General features: G+C 28.9%; 1 protein-coding gene across 1 annotated transcript in view; it reads left to right on the forward strand.

Moving 5' to 3' along the window:
- Positions 1–24,422, forward strand: part of LOC105627679 (dynamin) — an 89,737-nt gene that overhangs the window by 34,464 nt on the left and 30,851 nt on the right. The window contains exons 11-13 of the mRNA XM_012208958.1: positions 15,360–15,531; positions 15,663–15,905; positions 24,049–24,060. Of these exons, the coding sequence (XP_012064348.1) occupies positions 15,360–15,531; positions 15,663–15,905; positions 24,049–24,060 (427 nt within the window). The remainder of the gene's footprint in view (positions 1–15,359; positions 15,532–15,662; positions 15,906–24,048; positions 24,061–24,422) is intronic.

Here is a 24,422-nt window from a genome sequence, read left to right on the forward strand (position 1 = left end):
TTAGTTTAGTTACGTTTACGTTTTACGTTTAAAGGTAACGGACTATTACTTACTTTACTTTCTACTACTCTCTACTTACTTCTACCTTCCTTACTCCTCTCTCCCTCCCCTCCTCTCCTCCTCTCTCTCTCTCTCTCTCTCTCTCGTCCTCACTCTTTCGTTTTTTTTCATACATATATACATCCTGTGTATGTAGAGAAAGATATTGAGAAAATATTGATAGAGAAAAATATTGAAAAAAATATCCGAAATCCAAATAATGAACGGTTTAATCAATAAACTTTAACGGATATCAGTTTGAAACAGATTCGGATCCGAAAGATCCGCTTTAATCGGATATTTTATATCAAATCTATTTCTATCTCGGATATCCGGATACTCGGATAAACGGATAATCATCAACCCTAACTTATACAGTATATATAGTAATTTAGATTGAATTACTTAAGCATTAAAGATCTAGCTTTGATGACCATTATTTCTATTTCTTATTGTCGAATTTTTAAATGTACGATACCAAGATTTTTATTGTTGAAAGTATTAAGGTAGTGATATCAAAAATCAATAACTTAAATAATAACTTTATGACAGTGCTCACAAAGATCTGCATCAGACCGAGTCGCCGAGCGCTCACGTGACGCTCTGGCTCAGGAGCGTCCCTATACCAGAAATATACTGGGAGCGCACCTTCCGCTAAATTGTTATTGTTGTTGAAAATGTTTTTTATTAAATATTTATTTCTATTAATATAAAATTTTCTATTGTTAATTTATTCATTGTTCCTTAATGATATACTTATATCTCCACATACAATAGTTTTCTAATATATTACATAATTATGATAACGTATATTTCGACAATAGCTTTCCACATCACTCATGAGGTACTATTGTAAGATGCGTTTTTTTAAATGTTTCCCCAGTGCCTATTCCACAAAAACAAGAATTAAATACTTGAATATGGCTTGGCAGAAAAGTAAAATTAAATATTATGGATCCTTATATTATGTCCCTACAAAAGGAATGAAGGACCAAAGAAAATAGAAGCAGTTAATATAGAGTCTACTATATATACTTAAATTGATAGGTGATGTTGAAAGTTATCGTCAAAATATGCGTTATCGTAATTGTAATGTATTAGAAAATTACATTAAGATATAAGTATATTATTAAGAAACAATGAATAAATTAATAATAAAAAATTTTATGTTAAAAACATGTTTCAATAATAAATAATTTGGCGGAAGATGCGCTCCCTATACTTCTGGTATAAGAACGCTCCTGAGCCAGAACGTCAGGTGAGCGTTCGGTGGCTCGGCCGCCGAGCCTCGAGCGGTAATGGGGGTCACTCGCTGGAATCAGGGAAATGTACAGATCTTTGCGAGTACTGACTTTGAGATATTTTATATTTTATTCTGGCATATTTTGACATAAAATGCAGTTAAATAATTCGTAAATTATTAATTTTTTAATGATCATACCTTAATACTTTTATAAGCAGAATAATGAGAAGATGGATTTAAAAAAAATATATATGTATGCAAAAAGAATAACTTTTTAAATAAGCAACTCTTTTCTTTCCATCAATTGATTCATCTCATTATTCTATATATAAAAATATTAAAGATTATCAAAAAATTAATAATTTACGATTTATATTTAACATTTTATATCAATATGTGTCAGAATGAAGTATAAAATATCTCTTTTGCCTTAATAGTTTTGTACATAGAATAACCAGAAAAATTATATATTACGTAAAAAAATCATATAATTTCATTTTTAAAAATGAAGTTGACCTTGAACTCTTCGAAGTATCTTCAAGTGGACAAATATTATCGTCCTATGATAGATCTCTTCATATCGTGTAATTTTGATTATACAAATTTCCCTCTGAATCTTATAGAAAATATTTCAGATACTAATATTGGGACATCCTATATATACAGGGGAGAGAGGGACAGCTTTCTACTACAAGGGCAGTTTTGAATTTTACAAATTAAAAATGAATTGTCCTTTTCTGCAATTACAAATTATAATTTTTGAAATGACAATACAGTCACAAATAACTGTCAAGTGATAGCTGCTGTCTTACAGTTGTTTGGTCTTTGGTAAATTCTCTTATTTGATTTTTCGACCATATGTAAGGGGTCACAGTATCATGCATAATTTCAGCTTTAGAGTGTCTTCAGGGACAGAGGCTCGCTTATGTTTATGCATTTAGTAGTAGATAGTAGTTGTATTCTTACTCTTTAGAATTTGTCAACACTCGAGGGGACCTACAATTTAACGCCGAATCCGAATGGCGAACACGAAAAACGCGTATGCGGAGCACAAATGGAATCGAACTCGGATCTACAAATCGCACTGAGCGGCGAACCACTCGGTCCTCCCCTTGCAATTGTTGATCTAGAAGCATTTTGTGTTTTTGTGCCTTTGTACTAAATGTTTCGTTTCACATACGTAAGCATTTTAAAATTAAACCATTAATAATAACCATTAATAATAATTAATATTTTGGCATGCTATGTCTTTTTTCTTATGTTTGTATCTACATAATAAAAATGAAATATTTGGTTTTTATCATCAATATGTTGGTAAACAAAATAAAATATTTTTTCAATGTGACTGATAGGGGTAGATTTGAACAAAACAAAACGGGGCATCTTACATTTCAGTAAATGTCACAAGCTACGCGATCTTTTATGAAGCTCACATACAAAAATATAAGATAGTAAAACGTAAGGTCATCTACAATGAACAGTAGCAACAGAGTGTAGACACGAAATAACCATTTCTGGTTAGGCAAGAAAACCAGCTTATTTCCGACGTATCTACAGTCTCTATTGCTACTGTTCATTGTAGACGATGCTTTATGGTTTCTACTGTGATTCACCAATTTGCTTACATGTTATTGTTTTACGTATTGTTTTTGTATGTGCCATAAGTTTCAGTCCTTCGCGAGACATACATGACAAAGGTTTGAATGTTGAAACACGATCTACATATTATTAAAAGATTTATAACGCAAATATAAGGATAAGGAATTCTCTATACTGCAAATTTATATAATAATTGCTTTCGACAATATAATAGGTACAGTTTTTTAAATATCTTTCCTCACTTAATACTCAAGTTATATGTAGTACAAGAGCAGCCTGTAACCTATAATTTGTATACAGTACATGTATATAGTAGAATCTGGATTATGTGACGTGATTTTCTTAATCTCTTGGATTATCCGACACTTCTAGCAAGAGATACAAATGACACAGTGTAACACATTGAATCATTACATTCATGTTATTTGCTAATGTTAAATGAAAATGACATGATCTTGTTCACACTGTGTCGCTTGCTGGAAAGCATCATTCATTATCGTTTTGTGATGATATTACGCATATTCTTACTGATTAATATGCGATATCTTGAAAAATCGTTTTATAAAAGTTTTTTATAAGAAGGAAATGTAATTTTTATAAGAATTAAGAGAGATAATCTTTGAAATTTAAATCTTAATAATTTAAGATCAGAGTTTGTTGTATTTTTATTTTGATTATCATAATTTAATTACAAGTCCTTAATTTTTGTCTTTCAACTTTTAACATATTTCCAAAAAAGAGACTTTTATTTGTATAAATAAGTTATATTTGTTTATAAATTATAAATTAACATAATAAACGTTTAATCTTTCTTTTTTTACAAAAAAAATTGTCCCAGAGTAATTCAAAACTGCCCTTCCCTCCTCCCAGAGAGATATTTTTGAACATAAAGAGTGCTTTTTTAAAATATAAATAAAATATATATTTCGACAAGGGGCTTAGAGTAATAGTTGTTCGTTGCTATCTTTAATAAAAATTTAAAATTTTTAAAATTAATTAATTGAGTGTGAATAGTACAATTTTATTAAACTATATATATCGTCGTTATGATATTTGTTTTAATGTGGTTTATTAATGTACATCAATATCTGTAGTAACTACTAGCACAACAGTATACTTTCAAAAAGTATATTTTCTGAGATATTTAGCCGGCTCGGAACTTTTGACAGGCACACAGGCTGTATATTTAATATAATATATACTGTGATAAAAAAAATTATGGCATAAAAAAATTGTGCAAAAATTGGCCAATTTTGACTAATGATAATTTTGTAAAAAAGTAAGTAATATTATTTTTATCATAATAATATTTTTTCTTCTTTAAATTAAAGTTTGAAATCTGTAGTTTAAGACACTATGACCAGATTTTAATTTTGATGCATCTCTACTACTGTAACTCTCAAAACATGAAACATTTTTAAATTAAAGGGGAAAATTTGAATTTTACGCTGTTGCAAATGGCATTCCTTCAAAATATTTAAAGTCCATGTATTCCGTCAAACTTTGCAATTTTCAATATGATAAATACACCCTCATATTTTGAGAGTTATAGTGATAGGGATACAATTAAACTTAAAATCTGATTATAAAGTCTGATCTTAAAGTAGAGATTTCAAGCTTTAATTTAAAAAAAAACGTTATCCTATGATATTAGGTATGGGAAAAAGTTCGTGATGGTTTTTTAATGCCATCTAACGAGAAAAACGCCACGAACTTTTTCCCACATCAATAATTTATCGTTATTCAAAGCTGGCCAATTTTTGTCCACAATTTTTCTATGCCATAATTCTTTTTTAGCGATATATAGATATATACAGGATGTAACATTTTAATTGACGCAATAAAATATCTCTTGAACAATGAATTTTAGAGAAAAATTTCAAACAAAAGTTATATAGTTTGGAAAGGGACATAAGATGGTTTGACCTTGAAAAGCTGTTCATCATCAATTTCTTAAATTGAATCCCATATTTCATTGCATATTCTTGTAGCTTACCTCGAGAGCTTTCCAAAACACTATAATTAAGTTCATTTTTATTAAATTTTTTCGAATTATAAGGCACTTGCAAGTTACAGTATCGCCGATATTAAGAATTATCCAAAATGATCAATGGATCTTGAATGTTATTAAGGATCATGATCTGCATAACATTTGTCAAGATTAAGGGCATTAGAAGTTGTTTCTCTTATTTTCATTTTTGAAAAATTAAATTACAATACATTTCTACGTAAAGTAATGAAAATGTACTTAATTATAGTGTTTTGGAAAGCTCTCGAGATAAGCTATAGGAACATATAATGAAATACATGGGATTCCATTTATGAAATTGATGACCTTTACATGACCTTCAAACTTTCCAAGATTAAACCGGTAGCATCTTATGTCCCTCTCCAAATTACATAACTTTTGGCGAAACATTTTTCTTTAAAATGCACTATTCAAGAGATATTTTAATGCATCAATTAACCTCTTCGCTGGCATTGATATCATATAGCATTCAGAAAAAAAACGTGTCTCAGTATGCATTAATGCCATATGATGTCAAAGCGCTTTTTCTTCGAAATGAATGAATTTAATTCAAACTAGATATATAAGGGTTTTTAGGGTCGTTGATTACGATTTTAAAATAAAAAATATAAAATTCAAAATTCATAGCGAATCCAATATGGACTGAAATAAAAAAAAAATCTAAATTCTTGTCAGAACGTTTTGAAATTTGGCTTACGGGAATTTTCGAGGATGCTGATTTTGATTCTGAAGTGTGATTCAGAATTATAAAATTTAAAATGACGGATCCAATATAGCGGACCTCAATTTTTAAAAAATCGTATTCTTGTAACGTTTTGAAATTTGGCTTATGAGGGTTTTCAAGATTATGATTTCGATTTTTAATGTCAAAATTAGAAAATAAAAAATTATAACATAAAACTGAAATCTGTCATATGTCAGTTTTCACCTACGACATTAGCTGATGATTCTTAGTAGAATCATGATCTCGGAGTGTGATCACTGAGAGATAGGATTTTATACACCATTTTTATTTATTTATTTTTTTTGTATTTTATCTTCAAATTTCAAAATGTTTCAATAAGAATGTGAATTTTTTCAAATTAAGGTTTGGATCCGCCATTTTGAATTTCTCAATTTTGATCTCAAAATCGGAATCAGCGCCCTAAAAAGCCTCTATATACCAAGTGTGAAAAAAAATTCAAACCTTTTTTCTGCCAAGCGAAGCACAAATTGTGGAAATGAACGTGTCAACAAAGAGGTTAAAATGATACACCATGGATATATATATATATATATATGTAATATATATAAAATATATATATATAAAATATATACAACGTGTCCCGAAATTTTTGCCAACTACTTTTGTGTAGATAGAACAGATTGAACGAAGTTGAAAAGTCCTCTACTATTTTGCATATTTGTAATAATTAACAAAATATTACTTACTAAAAATTACCGAATATTAGTCTTCAATAATTTTTTTCTCAAATATTAACTTTTCAAAAAAAACTGCTACAGACAAAAATTGTTTATTTTCTTCTCATAGAATTTTTTTAGAATTTTTTAGAACTCTAAGAATTTTTTTAGAATTTTTTGTTAACTTTTTAATACTGCATTTTCTTATTGGCTATATTTTTATCAATATGAGAAAATACGGTATTAAAAAATTCTGAAAAAATTCTCAGAATATTATAAGAAGAAAATAATTTTTATCTTTCGCTATTTTTCTATAAAATTGATAATATTTGAATAAAAACTTATTGAAATCTAATTCAGCGACTTTTAGTAATTAATATCTTGTTAACTATTACAAACATTGCAAAATGGTTGAAGACTTTTCAACTCAATTTAGTCTACACAAGAGCGAGCTTGGCAAAAAATTTCGAAACACGCTGTATACAGGGTAGGGCATTTTACCGCGTGCGTGCGTGCATGCGTGCGTGTACACACATACACAGGCTATCTCTCATTTTAAATAATGTATTAAGATTCTCGAAAATTATGATAGATACGGAAAAATATTTTAAACAAAAGTTGTATGATTCGAATATAAAAAGGTACCAATGCTTTGATCTTAGATGTTGCTAAGATCAGATCAAGAACACATCGATCTTTTTTTAATGGAACATCCTATTTTTGATGACAGAATCTAATAGCTGATGTTAAGAGCTTTTCAAAACATTGTAATAAAGTTATTTTTCATTATGTTTTTTGAGTTACAAGCTTTAAAAGTTACAGTTCCACCGGCATTATCAAGATGTTCGACTTATAATCTCTTGAATGTTATTCGGAATTATGTCCTGGATAACATTTGTCAAGATCAAGATCATTGAAAATTAGTCCTCTTATTTTCATTTTTGCACTAAAAATACATTTTTGTATAAAAATGAAAATAAGAGGAGATACAATCTTCATTGATTTTGATCTTGATAAATGCTATCCAGGATATAATCCTGAATAGCATTCAAGAGATTTTAATTATCGGTCGGACACCTTGGGTAATGTCCGACAGTACTGTAACTTTCAAGCATCATAACTCAAAAAGGCACTAGTGAAAAAATATTTTGTTATAGCGTTTTGAAAAGTTCTTGACATCAGTAATTAGATTCTGTTATCAAAAATAGAGCGTTCCATTAAAAAAAAATCGATATGATCTTGACCTGACTTGGCATCGTTATTCAAGGTGAAATCAATGGTATCTTTTTATGTTCCCCTCCGAACCATACAACTTTGTTTGAAACATTTTTCCGTATCTACCATAGTTTTCGAGAACTCTTAATTTTAAATTAAATTATTTAAAATGGGACCCTGTATGTATACTATATATATAAATAATAACAATGTATATATGTATGTTTCCTCTTATTTTTTTTATAATTTAAATTGATTGAATATTAATTAATTTATTAATTTTTAAATCCTACAGTATATTAGTATTAAAAATAAAGATTTATAAAATTATTGATTGATTTTTTCAAACTTTAGATTTATATTTTCAATCGAAATCAGAGAAAAAAAAATTATGTTGATAATTTAAACTTAATACTGATTTCAGTATATCATTAAAAATTTTGCCTAATATTAAAATTATGGAATGCAGCACGTTATAATTTATTTCTATATCTATATTTTTCATCTTTTTTGTTTATTATTATTTTTATTTCAATTTTGTTTCCTTTGCAAATTTATAAATTGGCTTTATTTTAAATTATGATAAGGATTTCTCGTTTCTATTTAAATTATGCTAAAAAATTAGGACTTGTATTGAAACTCACGAATGGAAGCATTTATTAAAGTCACATTATTCATGAGACTTTTAGACTGTAATACAGCAACATCACATTTAAAATCCATTTTTGATAGTGTGATATACTTAGTGTAAAATACTTATGTAATCAGCTTTTCATAATTGTTTTTGCCCATTGGACACTAGTGTTGTCTAACTGTATGTCTTTGTGATACTATTATTTATGTAGTAAATGTGTATTTAGAAAATGTCGAAATTATGTGAAGCATAAAATGCATGAAGAATATGGCAATACATACACAATAATTCTTATACATACAGAGTGTTTGAAAAATAATAATAAATCTTTCGCATAGGGGCAGAATAGACTAAACTAAGAAGAAAAGTTTTATACTATTTTGCAATTTTCGCAATAGTTAATAAGATACTAATTGCTAAAAATTGTTGAAAATTTTTCTTCAATAATTTTTTACTCATAATACTATCAATTTTACAAAAAAACTGCAATAGACAAAAATTATTTATTTTTTTCTCATAGAGCTCTAAGAATTTTTTTAAAATTTTTTCAGCATTTTTTCAGCATTTTTCAATACCGTATTTTCTCATGTTAGTAAAAATGAGAAAAAGCAATATTAAAAAATTGATAAAAAATTCATAGTTCTATGAGAAAAAAAACAATTTTGTCTCTTGTAATTTTTCTGTAAAGTTGATTTGAGTAGATAGTTGATAGAGATTTTTCTTTTCAGTTTAATCCATTCTACCCTTATGCAAAAGATTATCATTATTTTCCTACACACACACACACACACACACACACACACACACACACACACACACACACACACACATATACACACGTGTGTATATATATATATATATATATATATATATATATATATTAATTCTAAAGTAAAGTAATATTTTCTTAGTGGTCTTTTTTAAAATAGATTAAAGTTGACACTAGAAATTAAAATGCTTATAACGGTCGAAGTTCTTTATTGGGATCTTCATTGTTTAAATAAATTTTGAATTACTATATATACCATATATGTACTTGTATATACATATCCCATTTTAATGTCCCCCCTCCCCCCAAATAATTTTTATTTTTAATCTTAGAAAAAAATGTTTCAGAGAAAAGTGGCTTTAAGGGGGACATAAGATAGTATTATTAGTTTAACTTTGAATAGTTGCTTGAAAGACACGTGAAGGTTACTTTCAATTTCTACTGTTATTCTACATTCTTGTAGATCATCTCGAGAACTTTCCAAAACACTATAATTACCAGGTGTACAAGTATGAAATGACGATTTAAAAAAAAAACACGTTAAATTCGGAAGAATGATAAAAAGAGATTTATTCAAAGTATGCTCCATTGCTAGTTACATTTTTCCCATCTTTCGGGCAATTTGTGGATACCACGCCAGTAAAAATCTTTCCCTTTCGCCACGAACCATCATCGAGCTATTTTTTCACATCTTCGTACGAACCAAAGTGACCCATCAATGCAAACAAGTGATAATCGGAAGGAGCCAAGTCTGATGAAGCCGGATAGGGTAGAACTTCCCAGCTGAGTGCTTCCAACGTATCCCGAACTGGTTTTGCCGTATGTAATGGAACATTGTCATGAAGAAAAATGACCTTGTGTCGCCTCTTTTGGTATTCTGGTCATTTTTTAAGCAGCGAACGGTTCAAATCGATTAATTGTTGTTGATAGCGTTTGGTATTAACCATTTCGCCAGACTTTAATAGCTCATAATAAACCTCACCCACCAAACACAGATCATCGTCTTCCTGCCAAAACGATTCGGTCTTGTGGTCGATGTGGACCGCAGGCGTGATGCGCCTGGGTCTACCCATGATTTTTTGCACTTGGGAGTCTCAAAAAATCCACTTTTCATCCCCAATAACGATACGATGCAAAAATGACTTTCTTTTGTATCGTTCGAGCAAAATTTCACACGTGTTTTTGCACCTCTCCATCTGTCTCCCGTTCAATTCATGTGGCACCCATCTGCCGACTTTCTGAATCTTTCCCATCTCTCATAGGCGATTGGAAACAGCTTGTTGACTAACGCTCAATTGTTCTGCGAGTTGTTTGTGAATCATCTTCATCCAGCAATGTTTGCAATTCCACGTCTTCGTACTTTTTCCATGTTCCTTGTCTGCAACATCGAAATCTCCAATTTTGAAACGCTGAAACCATCGTTCACACGTTTTTTGCGATGAAGCATGTTCACCATAAGCTTCTTTCAAGTAATCGGTATGATTCCGCAGCAGTTTTCTTCAAATGAAAACAAAAAATTAATGCTGTCCGCTCCTTATTTGATACAAATTTCGTCATATTAAACATAGCAACACAATACTATGCAAACACTTTTCACAATCAAATCACTTTGCGCGTTTGACACTTGTTGATGGTACAATAAAATGGCGTATAATGTTAAACCTTTGTACTTCACACTGCATTGGTGCGCCATCTGTTTCTCAAATTCATTTCATACTTGTATACTTGGTAAGTTCATTTTTATTAAGAACTTTTCGAGTTATAAGGCTTGCAAGTTACAACATCGCCAGCAATAGCATTACCTAAGGTGTCCGATGACTAATCCCTCTTGAATGTTGTTTTGAATCATGTCCTGAATAATCGTTAAGATCAAAGTCACAGGAGATTGTTTCCTTTATTTTCATTTTTATATAAAAATGAATTTTTAGTGCAAAAATGAAAATAAGAAGAACAATCTCCAATAACCTTGATTTTAACGATTGTTATTCAGGACATGATGTTAATGTCGGCGGTGCTGTAATTTGCAAGCTTTATAACTCGGAAAATACTTAATAAAAATGAACTTAATTATAGTGTTTTGGAAAGCTCTCGAGATGATCTACAAAAATGTGCAATAAAAAGTAGAGGGTTTCATTTAAGAAATTGAAGGTAACTTTCGTGACCTTCAAGCAACTATTCAAATTAATAATATCATCTTATGTTCCTCTTAAAGCCATACAATTTTGTTTGAGAAATTTTTTCTAAGATCAAAAATAAAAAATTTATTTGGTGGGATATTAAAATGGGATCCTGTATATCATATTTGTCTTTCGAACTGCTCGCCGAATTATTTTTTCGGGTTATAAACGCAATTAAACTACTCTAGTAATCGCGAACAAAATTGACAAGCAATTTTAATAATTTGATGCTACAATCAGGCTTTATATTATATTATAAAGATGTTAATATGTTAAAAAACTGTTAATAAAAAATTTATTGTAAAAAATATCTGGGCCGGGAATCGAAACTGGATCTCTCCTTTAAAAGCTTAGATAAACGCTCGTATAAGACAGAGAGAATATAAAGAGATCCGGGTTCGATTCCCGGCCGAGATATTTTTTGCAATAAATTTTTATTAACAATTCTTCAATATATTAACATCTATAATATGAAGTCTGATTATAGCATCAAATTATTAAAATTGCTTGTCAATTATACGATCATTAGAGTAGTTTAATATATGCATTTATAGTTCGGAAAAACAATTCGGTTCGAAAAACTACAATATGGTATCATATATGCAAGTATATATGTATATGGTAATTCAAGATGGAATTATTTAAGCAATGAAGATCCAGTTTCGACCATTATAAACATTTTAATTTCTAGTATTGATTGTGTTCTCATATATACTGTTTAAAATAAAGATTTTTAATTTGATTTGATTATATAAATCGACTTATAAATTAAGATCACAGACCTCTATATGTATATTACACTAAACTGCTAACTTCCCACTTTTTCTTATGTAAAAATACTGCCCGCGCAAATTACATGCGCACATTAAATCATATATAGAAAAGAGAGATGCCAACAGGGATTTATGATATATGATGGAAATTGGCATTCAGCGAAAAAAACTGCTCATTGAGCAAAAAAAGGATTAATCTATGATTAATATGTTTATTTATTATAATTCATAATGTAGAATAACTTGTCTATTATAAATAGTCTTTAGTATCATTTTTCTTACGTATTTATTACTGTTTATTATTTCTCTAATGTGTTTGAGCCGTAAGGTTATGTAGCGCTCAGTGAGCGATGGAGCGACTTATAATTACGCTCCACTGCTCATCTTACAAATTATAATAAATATATTAATCGTAGATTCAATACATTCAAAACGACAACCACTCACTGGGCGTTTGTGAACGATTATCGTTCTGAATGCACCTATTAATCCCTTTTTTGCTCAGTGATTTTTCATTAAACGCACCCAATATAAAATGAAACATTGCGCATAATGGCGATATGCTTAAAATTTCAACCAATCAAATTTGCCCGATGAGGAAACACAACCATTTCAAATGCAAACAGTTGTGATAGTTTTCATCAATACCATATGATTTTTGTCATGCGACCATATTGAATTTTACTTCACCGGACATATTTGATTGGTTCACCGCTCGCCACTAGTTTTAAATGATTGTGCATCCATCGAAATGTTTCACCTTATATTCTTTTCCACTATGGGTTATGTGACCAGCCTTTCCATGATTGATTCAAAATGTTGTATATCTCTCTGTGATTGATTCAAGCTATTATACTATATACTTCTCTATGATCGAATGCCTTATTCTACTACTTCTTGGTAATTTTTGTCAGCATTTAAAGAGCAGAGTTAGTCTAATGTAATATTAAATTAGAGGAAAAATCCCTTTATAAATTACATTTAAAAATCTTTCCCTATTAATATCTTCATTAAAAATGATCAAAATTTAAATTTTAAAAAGTGTTTTAAAACTTGAGATTTTTACTTCCAAATGATTACTATATTTTTTGAGTTTATGTGAGTTTGTAATTTTTACATATAGAAAACTACGAGCTGAAAAAAAATGAAAAAATTTTTATTTTACTTTGTAGAGCTGTTGTAGCGTGCCCAAAAAAATTTGAGCAAATTTTCGATCATCATGATAGTTGAAACTTTTCTTATAAAGTCGTTTTTTAAAAATATTCCCACGATTTTTTGTACTCATAAGATAAGTAAAAAGGAATATTCTGACTTTATTGCTCGTAACTCCATTAAAAATCATCATATTACAATTAAAAATATAGATTCTAAGCTGAACGTTGTTCTATCAAATGGTAATTGCCAATTTTTTTAAAAATAGAATAATATGGATTGCTAAAAAAGTCTTTTTTACCAACCTGTAAAAGGATTTTTTCCCTAATCCAATATATAGAAATCTAAGAAAAAGTGCTGTCTATATTTATTCTGTGTATATTATTAATTTCCGTGTAAAGTAAAAATATCTAATATATATTATTCTTAATTGAAAAATATCTAATTAATAATAGAAGAAAAGTCCTTATTATAGATATCGAGTTCATTTTGGGTAAATGCTAGAAATCTATGAGCTATGAGCAAAATTTTAAAAAATAATAGATCATTTTGAAGGGAATTTAATAAGCTTTGAGATAATGTTATGTTTATAACATTAAAATTTAATTGAAATTCTATTTTTTTTTTTTAATTAAAAAACTAAAAAGTGAATAAAAGTAAAAAAATGGTGGTCCTAATATGAGATTCGATAATAAAACGGAAAGTATCAGTATTGCAATAAAAAAAAACTGGTAATTATGCAGAGGATTATCCTCTGATGACTTTGACCTTGACATGTATATGTTATCAAAATCATCATCCTGAATGATGAAATCCTTGATGGTCATTCCTTGAAAGACATTCAACAGATTTTAGCCGTCGCTCATTATTCATTAAAAAGTTATTAATAAAAAAGTTTGAAAAAATAACGTCTTATTTCTACTATACAGAGTGTTCCAAATATTTTTATTTTTGATCTTAGAAAAAAATGTTTCAAATAAAAGTATGGCTTTGAGAGGGATATAGATGATGTTATTAGTTTGACCTTGAATAATTGCTTGAAGATTATATGAAGGTACCTTCAATTTCTTAGATGGAATCCCCTATTTTTTATTGCACATTCTTGTAGATCATGTCGAGAGTTTTCCAAAACACTATAATTAAGTTCATTTTCATTAAATACTTTTCGAGTTATAAATCTTGCAAGTCCAGCACCGCCGGCATTAGCATTATCTAAGATCCCGTTTCCTACAGACGGCTAATATCTCTTGAATGTTGTTCAGGATCATGTCCTAGATAAAATTTGTTAAGATCAAGATCATTAGAAATTGTTTCTCTTATTTTCATTTTTGCACTGAAAATTCATTTTTGTATAAAAATGAAAATAAGAGAAACAATCTCCGAAAAATAAATATGCGATGGATTATAAGATCAGAATTCATCTTCAGGTAGTTGAAAGTCGAAGCATCGCAGAAATAGGCATTCGATGTTCATTTCGATTGTTCTTTTTATTATTGTACAGTAACAGTTATAGCAACGATTTTTACTGTGACATAGGAGCATAAATTATTTCACATTAGCGGAAAAAAAATGGATAAGAACGAATAATCACTTCTGTCTAATTCAATAATAATATGAAAAAGAACCACAAAAACGTGAATATTATCCTACGAGATTTGATACACGAAAAAAACTGGAATGTCCACTCTCAGGTTTCTCTCTGATATTAGAATATTCTGAGTATCTCATATTACGATTTCCATCTTACGATTGCCTTACAGTTCTACAATCATCAAATCTAACTTCTGTAATTAATTCATCATATCCCTTTTCTATTAGTACAATCTTACTCTATCATTACATGAAGAATTTATTGCCCAATATTTACTTATTAAATAATAACATTAATCATCTCAATGAAATTTGAAGACATCTAAATTCTAAAATCTTTTTTTTACAATGACTACAGGCATGCTCTAATAATGAATCTTCTAACTAAATAATATATTTTCAATCCAAAAGCAACAAATTCATGGTGGAACCAATAGATAAATAGATTTATTAGTTTAGCAGAAATGCCGCTCATATTAGGCGCCTCATAATAGAGGACTTTTCTCTATATATGCATAATTGAAATTGTGTAACATAAAAATTGTATTACAATAAAAAAACATTTTTAATTTTATTTCTTTCTACAGTATAGTACATTTACTTAAAACATGGATGCTAAGATTTTGCTGTTTTTTTATTTATAACTGGCTATATAATGTAAATTTTGATGGCAACAATCCTTGCAGTTGGATATATGAAATTTTTATTTTTCATTATATACTATTATTTATGTTACAGTGCACAGCAATCCTCGGAGAATGCTGTTAAATCTGGGCGGCACACATTAGGCAATCAAGTAATTCGTAAAGGTTACATGTGCATACATAATCTCGGTATTATGAAGGGTGGTTCGAGAGATTACTGGTTTGTTTTAACATCAGAAAGTATCTCCTGGTTTAAGGACGAAGAAGTAAATATTGTTCATAATTATTAATCAATTATTTAAATTAATATTAAAAATGATAAAAATTATAATTTTATATTGAAAAAAAACTATTATCCAAAAACAATGCTAAATTTAGTATATTTTTATGTACAAAGGAACGTGAAAAGAAATATATGTTGCCTTTGGATGGACTAAAATTACGTGATTTAGAACAAGGTTTCATGTCGCGTCGTCATCTGTTTGCGTTATTCAATCCAGAAGGAAGAAATGTTTATAAGGATTACAAACAATTGGAGTTAAGTTGTGAAACACAAGATGATGTTGACTCTTGGAAGGCGTCATTCCTGAGGGCTGGTGTATATCCTGAAAAATCAACAGAGCAAGCAAATGGTGAAGAGGTGAGTCATCATTGATCAAAACATGATTAAATTAATTATCTATAAGCTGTTGTATAAAAAAGATGATTTATGTTTTATATTAATTTAGGTAATTATTTAGAATAACTACCTCATCTCTGATAATAAAATTTGTGATTATTAATATAAATATTTTGATAATACATTATTAAATTCGTGATTTTTTATTATATAAATTCTGTATAAATAAGTACGCATACTTTTAATGTTATAATATCTTATATATTACTGAAAAATGACAATTTTTTTCTCTACAATTATCATCTCTATTGATAATCAAACTCGGACGATAATATTAAAATTACAGTTCGTGTTATTAAGTTTTAGATATATATAAATGTTTATGAAACTAATAAATCATTTGATGAAATTAGTATTATCAGTTTTTTACTCTTAATCATTTAAATTTTAACAGTCACACGAACTTTCGAATAAGCGCTGACTATCTTTAATAGTATCTCGTCGGTGCGATGGCTTTTGCTATATGCGAAAAGTTGTTAGCGCGCGTGGGCAGGGAGAAGGAGAAAGAGGGGACAAAATCCTTTGCAATCGTTAAATACATACATATATGAAATAAATACAAGGGTATGCTCATCTGATGGTAAATCATTGCGCGGAATAGTGAGAATGTCATCGTTCGGCTCCGTGAAATACGGCTTAAGGGGATCCTAAAGCCGTTTGTATTATACTACTCATCGACTACTCATAATTTTTCATTCATAATTTTGCAAACTCATGATTGTTTATGCATATCACGCTTCCGGGGAAGATATTTGATACATACGATCTACAGAATTTCTGCACTAAAGGAATTATAACCTGAGATGACAACTGTGAGAGCTGAAATAAAGTGAACTTTGAATTTTTTCTCCGATTTTATCAAATTTAATGTGGTTTTTTTTTTTTTTGTGCGTACTTTTATTGTGTAAAAGAATTTAATGGATCTATAAAGGATTTAAAGGAAATTCGGAGAAATTGGCAATTTGTAATTGTCGATAGTTCCTGTTGGTTTAGAATCCCCCCCTTATTAAGAACCAATAATAGGCTTTAGCTTATTATTAATATAAAGTATTAAGTCTTATAAAGGCCTTAAAGTCCTTAGTTGAGATAAGCGTTAAACTCTAATTTGCCCTTATCAGCTCTAATGGCGCCTATATAGAGCAATCTAATAGCACATACATAGGGCCCCTAAGGCTATTAGGCTATAGGCTGTATGTCTTATCAGCTCTATCATTGACTCTGATTTTCTCTTATCAGTTTATTAAATACAATTTAAATCATTTTTTACATTATAATTTTTAATACAATTGATATATTTGGAAAATTGATACAAATATACAGGGTGTCTCAGAAATAAGGTAGATCTCACATTGGGAGCGTAAAATAAATCAAGAGAAACAAAAAAGTTTTATATTATTTTGAGATATTCGCTGTAGTTTTCGAATTAAAAAAGGAAACGTGTAAGCCAATGTGCGGTGAAGCCGAGCCGCGCGAATTCATAGCACGGCCCATCTCTCAATGGTGCGCTGCCGCCGTTACTGTTAAATGAGGCGCACTTCTGAAAAATATACTTGATGTCTTTTTTTACATTTTTAATGTCTTTTCTGGATTATAGATTTCATCTTATATTCAAGATAGTCTTAGTACATATATTCCGTATTCATAGTTCTTCCTTATTTTAAGGATGGAGGAAGCCTCTATGAAAGATTTCTCAATTCTCCAAGGAGAATCCAAAAGATTCTCCTTGTTTCATAAATGGATTTCAGTCTGCTTTCCCGAAGGAAAGAATATTTTAGGGATTTTAGTAACCTACTGAGGGTAGCATGTCATAATATGTAATATATGCATACCTAATATCGTGAATTACGACTAATAAAGATTATAAAGACATTATTGATTAAATAAGGTCGTGATTAAGCACTTTGCAACAATAATGGACAAAAATAAAACTAATAGCGAATTTGATTGGAAGCACTCATTGCGCACTGATGCACATTAAAACCACTATACACAAAATAAATATATGTTTATAAATAAACATAGAAATCGATTAAATTGTAAAATACTCAATACATTTTATTGTATTGTTAAATAAAATATATATTTTATAATTCGAAATATTTTATTTTTATACTCAAATTAGTATACAATGGCTATAATATATACATCAGTGCTTCCAATCGAATTCACTATAATACTTATTATAAGAAAAAGGAGAAAATGCTTTTAGAGGGGTTTATTTCCGAAAAAAAAGCTATTAAAAATAATTATCGATGCGTCAGATTTAAATTAAAAACTATCGAAAATAAAAAAACCGCTGTGACGAATTAAATTTGGAGATTTGCTTAGTTAAAAAGGCTATATCTCTTCCTCAAGGAAACTCGTAACTTACTTTGAGAAAAGAAAACTAATAAGGCTCCTTATTTGGTCAAGGAAGGTTTATGAAACATGAAATAAGGAACAAGGAATCTTCATTCCTCAAGGAAGAACTATGGGTATTAAGAAGTCACGAATCAAAAGGCCGTATTAGACATTATTTAAGACGGTCTTAAAATAAGAACGGATTGTGAATACCGCTCTTTAAGGATCCAAACCATGTATGTAACCACATATAATATAACCGTGCCAGGTACAATGTGGATACAGGTGTTGGAAATAAAATTAATTTATTTTCGTTGCGCAGTTCCGCACGTCATTATAACCGGGAATAATTCTTTTGCGCCCTTACACCGTGTTACGTCGTGTAGATAAGCCTTAACACTTAATATCTCGATTCGTGGGGCAGAGCTACATTTTTTTTTTTTTCTTACGTGAGCATTCGAGCAGGTCATCTCGTTTCGAGTGTTTGCATCACCTCAAATATATTTTTTGAAAAGCATGGCCGACTTCGACTGTGCATTGTATTATATCACCGATAGTCCCTTTATTCTGGACGCGTCTGCGCCAAAATATCGTAGTCGCAGGCGTCCAGTTTCTAGAGGCATCTTCCATTTTCGCATCATCCCTTTTTTATTATTTCTGTCCGGTTCGAGGTGACCGATGCATTGCATTCCGATTATACCTACTCCTGTGGAAGGTTGGAAGGTTGGAAGAATTTAGGAAACGACTGGCCAAGTTTATCTCGTCAACGAGAACCAGAGCCATTAATCAAAGAAGAAGAAAGCTACATTTTTTTCTGCCAGATTCTTTCATGTAAAAATGCGTCGAATAAGCCTAATTTTATTGATTTTTGAGGTCGTTGGTGCTAAATTGTATAATTACCTTCTAAATAATTAATTTAGAATAATTTATTTATCAAGCATTTGAATCAGTTTTACAATAATTTTTTATCTGTTATGAAAAGAAGATATTTATTTAGAATACAGTCATCTCCAATTTTGATAAAATTAGACTCATTCGACGCGTTTTTTTTATACGAAACGAAAGAATCTATAAGAAAAAACATCGAGTTGTCCTCGCGAACTGAAATATTAAGCGTTAAAGTTGACGACTATTAAGATTAGAAAATCTATCATAGCGACTAGAGATCCTATCAGAGTGTGGACCAAAAATGGCGGATAGAAAGAGATATTGCTTTCTCGTATGAACGCGTGCGCAAAAAGTGTAGAATGTAATAGGTAATACATAAAGACAATACTTAAAAGAACCAATCGAGTTGATCAATTGGCCGAATTGTGCAATTGTAATTTGTTAATTTTCTTTTTTCCCGAGATCTCGGAACGAGATTTCTAACTTCTTTGACACAGGTTTTACTCATTTACTTATAGCTATCCATCTCTTTTTTTTCTTCGTATTCGTTTTCCGACAATGTACGAAACTATCCGAAGAATATCGAGTGAACCAAGATGGAAAACCAATCAAAAATTGTGCCCACTTTCGTCAAATTCTGATTATAAGATTTCTAAAATTTCTATCGACTACCGATTCATTGTAGAATCAGCTTAATGCTTAATATCTTGGTTCGCGGGGCTGACCAGGTTTTTCTTACAGATTTTGTCGTTTCGTGTAAAAACACGTCAAATGAGGCTAATTTTATCAAAATTGGAGGTGAGGACTATGTTCTAAATAAATACCAAAAAAATTTTTATCTAAATAAAGAAAAATATTTTTTCTAAATCTGTTTTATGACAAGTTAATTTATATTTATTAGAATTTATTTCAATTTATTTTAGGATAAGCAGAGGGTAAGTTAATGAAAAAGAGATTTTTGCTTTTGACTCTTTAACTGTACAGCGGTTTGAATTACATTTGTTAAATGCAACTAACAAAAAGAATTACTTTAGAATTACTTTAGAATTACTTAGAAAAATAGGCTCTATTTGGTTTTTACAATCACGATTAAGATAGAATTACCCACACATGTAATATTTCATGTAATATTACAGTGAGATTATTTGCAATATTACATAAATACTATTGAGATATTAAAATGTATTAGAATGTAATATTGCAATAATAATTTTGTTGAGAATTACAACATGTGATGATATATCATTCTACAATATTGCTATAATGTCATCCAATTATTGCAGTACGACATATCGCAAAGCAGTATTACCACAAATACGTTCAAATATTGCAATGTGATATATTGCATTGTAATATTACTGCAATATCATTCAATGGTTGCAATGTGTGATATATATATATATATATATATATATATATTGCACTGTAATATTACAACAATATCGTTCAATTATTACATTGCAATTTATTGCATTGTAATATTACTGCAACAGCGTTGAAATATTACAATGCATTTTATCGCAGTGCCCTCTTTCTAATATATGAATAATATTGTGATTTATTATTGAATAAATATTAAATGTAAATAAATATTAAATGTAAAAAGATTAGGAATATAGATTGAACATAACTCACAATGGATACAAATAAGCGGTTTGTGTCTTATATCTTATTTGTATCTATTACAGTTATATGTAATATCATTTACAATTTTTTTATCTCTCCAATATTCAATATTTTTCTCCTATTCTTAATGTTTTTTTATTATGTCCGGGGCCAAATAATACATCATACAATTGAAATATATACAAGTTGATGTTTCAACATTTGCCGTTCAAAATATAATATAATAGTAAAGTTTAAAAAATAAAATAAAACGTTTATGAATTTTTGTTTTAAATAATAGTCTTTGAAATATAAGAGTTTAAATATGACTATCCCTACAGTATGAAATATTGCAGCAATATTATAAAGATTGCAACAGTATTGCTTGTAATGTTAAATTTTTTATATTTTATTGAATGTATTACAACAGTATTGAAAAATATTTTGTAGAAAATATTGCAATTTACTATTGCAGTATTATAATTCAACAGATTATAGTTAGAGAAATATTGCAAATATGTTACTATAAAATTATGTAATATTTCAAGAATTATTCCTCTTATTAATTCTAACATATTATTACTTAACATTATATTTCAAACGATAAAGTTATGATCAAGATATATTCGGAGGCCTAGAAATTACATTCAAAAAGATTTGGGAATCTCCAGGAGGGAATCTCCTTCGCATACTCCTTATAGAACTTCTGGAAATTTTTCTTTTTACGAGAAGCATATCTCTTTCGTGGGCACTTGTTTATTGAAATATTGCAACAATATATTATATTGCAATATTTTCTACAAAATTAACTTTTATCGTACAAGCTACAATTTGGTGCCTCATCCATAAAAACGTGGATTATTAGAATCCGTTTTTTATCTATTCAGAATGATTCAAAAACATCTCTAAAAATTCACCAACATATTTTCAACTTTCTAGAATAAATATTAGAACTTTATTTTGGAAAATAATCAAATGTAGTATAATTTATAATTACCGTAAGACTCATAAGTTGGGAAAAAGTGGCATTTGATTTAAAAAAATTATAACTTTCCAATATAATAAATGTATATAAAAAAATGACTCCAGGGTTTTGTAGTTTAGATATGAAGTTTTGAAAACAAAAATACTAGAATTTCGAATTCTACAAAAAGTTGAATTATTTAAACTTATAAATATGAATAATTTTTAATAAGGGAAAATAGGAAAAATCGATATTAAAATATGTATTTTTTTTTATTTTGCTGTAAAATAGTGTATTTAAAAAAAAAATCTAACACATTTAGATAAATATGTAAAGAAAGGCGTGACTAGCCTCTTCAGCTCCATTTTGTCTAAAAAATAAATAATTCTTTTAGAAAAAAAATTTTTTAATGAAAACAAATATTCAGACATTTAATTTAGAATGAAAATAGAATACTTATAATGATTTTGATACAATTTTTATTTTTCACAAAAAGCACCCTATGTTAGTCACTAACGACTGAACTGCATGCCAGTCACAGGCAGATGACGGTCAAAGTCGCCCCGCCGCGCATAGGTCTCCCCCACCACAAACTTTTTTTTTAGTGAAATAATAAGCGCCGGATTCATCGAACTTGCGAGAAACTTGCACGAACAGGAATCACTCAGTCATTAGTAACTCATATTTGTAGGATAAGGATTAAAATTACAATATTTTACAATATTGTATCAATTATAATATTTCCAATAAAATATTATAATTTTAATAGTACAGCAATATCACTGCAATTTTTGTAATATTGTGCTGAAGGGAAATATGCGGCCCAGTCACAAGAGCTACTCGTAAGAAGAAAACGCCCAGCAGTCCTAGAAGAAAAAGTACGCAAATAGAATTGGTGTGTCTCCTGGAGATTCCCAACCTTTTTTGGGAATGCTTTCAAGGTCTCCGAATTTTTTTTTATCATAACTTTATCAATCAATCTAGAAAAATGCTTGTTAATATGTTGAAACTGTTGATAAATTTATTGTGAAAAATATTTTCGCAATAACTTCGACTGGGACTTTGAACCCTCTTGTATTCCGTACGATCGTCTTAAACCATTAGATCACCAAGGCCTTAGTAATATGCTTCGCAATAATCAGTACAATAAGGAAACAACGTCTTTCTTTCAGGCGATGTAATATAAACAATATTAAGAATCTTTATGTTAGATATGCATATGTTAAAAACACAATCAATACTAGAAAAATGCTTATTACGATTGAAGCTGGATCTAAATTACTTTAAATAATTCAATCTTAAATTACTAATATACACTATATATGTATTTGCATACATATTATATTTGTTGTTTCTTTTTAGAACTGCACAACTAGAAAAATGCTTAAAAAACTACAATACGATATATATGCACGTACATATATAGTGTATTTTTATTCAAGATTAAGTTTAAAGCAATGAAGATCCAGCTTCAACCGTAATAGTTTTTCTAATATTGATTGTGTTTCTCACATATGTGGTCTAAAATAAAGATTCTTAATATTGTTTATTATATGCAAAGTGTAATATTATTTTAGAGTGTAATATTAAACAAATACGTAGCAATTAATAAACTGAATTAATTATTGTATATCATAATGTGGCAGTATTGCTGCAATACTGCTGCCACATTATGATATATTACAGAAATATCACAGAAATATTCCTGCGATGAATTTTTTGCGGACATTTATTATTGCAACTATATACTATTTATACTATGTAATATTACTGCAGTACATAGAAATACTATCGCAATATTGCAAAATACATCGCATATGTTGAAATATTGCCTAATATTATAATAATATGTTGAAATATTGCCTAATATTATATAATAATATTACAAAAATATCACATATTTTGTGAAAATATAATATTTTTGTGATAAATTTGCAACGGACATTTAATATTGCGTCGGTATTTATACAATATTATTAACATATTATTATGCAATATTACAGCAAATTTGTAATATTGCTACAATATTACATGCGGTGGATAAAGTGTAAAATTAATATTAAATTTTGCAAAATTTTCTATGCTAAAATTTTTAACATTATTTTACACGTGGATATTATTAATAAATACATTGTTTTATATTTTTATTGTCTTATAAATACTACAGACTGTATTTGAGATGTTTATATAGAATACGTGGGTTTTTATATACGTTTCTAAAATAAAACTAATAATATAATCTTTTGTATTGAGTGCATAATAGAAATCGTTTTCTTTTTTTGTCTCATATTTGAATCAACTAAAAAGGAAGGATATGAGGTTGGTACAATCGTGTTTTCAATTACAAAGCGCACGACACTTACATCTAAGCACTGAACACCTCTACAATCAAGCACACTTTGTTGCAGAAAATTCTAACATTATAGAATATTATTCTATATTTCGATTATATTCCTAGATTTGCTCAATACTTGTTACATTAATAATGCTACGAATGTTATCTGATATTTGCCTTCTTAATATGCCTTAGTAATTAAATTGTTTAAAAATACAAGCACAATATATAAAATTTAAACAATATTGTTTTTAAGAAATCAATATATTATAAACTCAGAAATTTAAAAACGAAATAATTCAAAAGGATCCAAGCAGGATTGTGCTATAAATTTAACAATAAAATA

The sequence above is a fragment of the Atta cephalotes genome (genome assembly GCF_000143395.1).
Source record: "Atta cephalotes unplaced genomic scaffold scaffold00010, whole genome shotgun sequence".
In the NCBI taxonomy this organism is placed as follows: domain Eukaryota; kingdom Metazoa; phylum Arthropoda; class Insecta; order Hymenoptera; family Formicidae; genus Atta; species Atta cephalotes.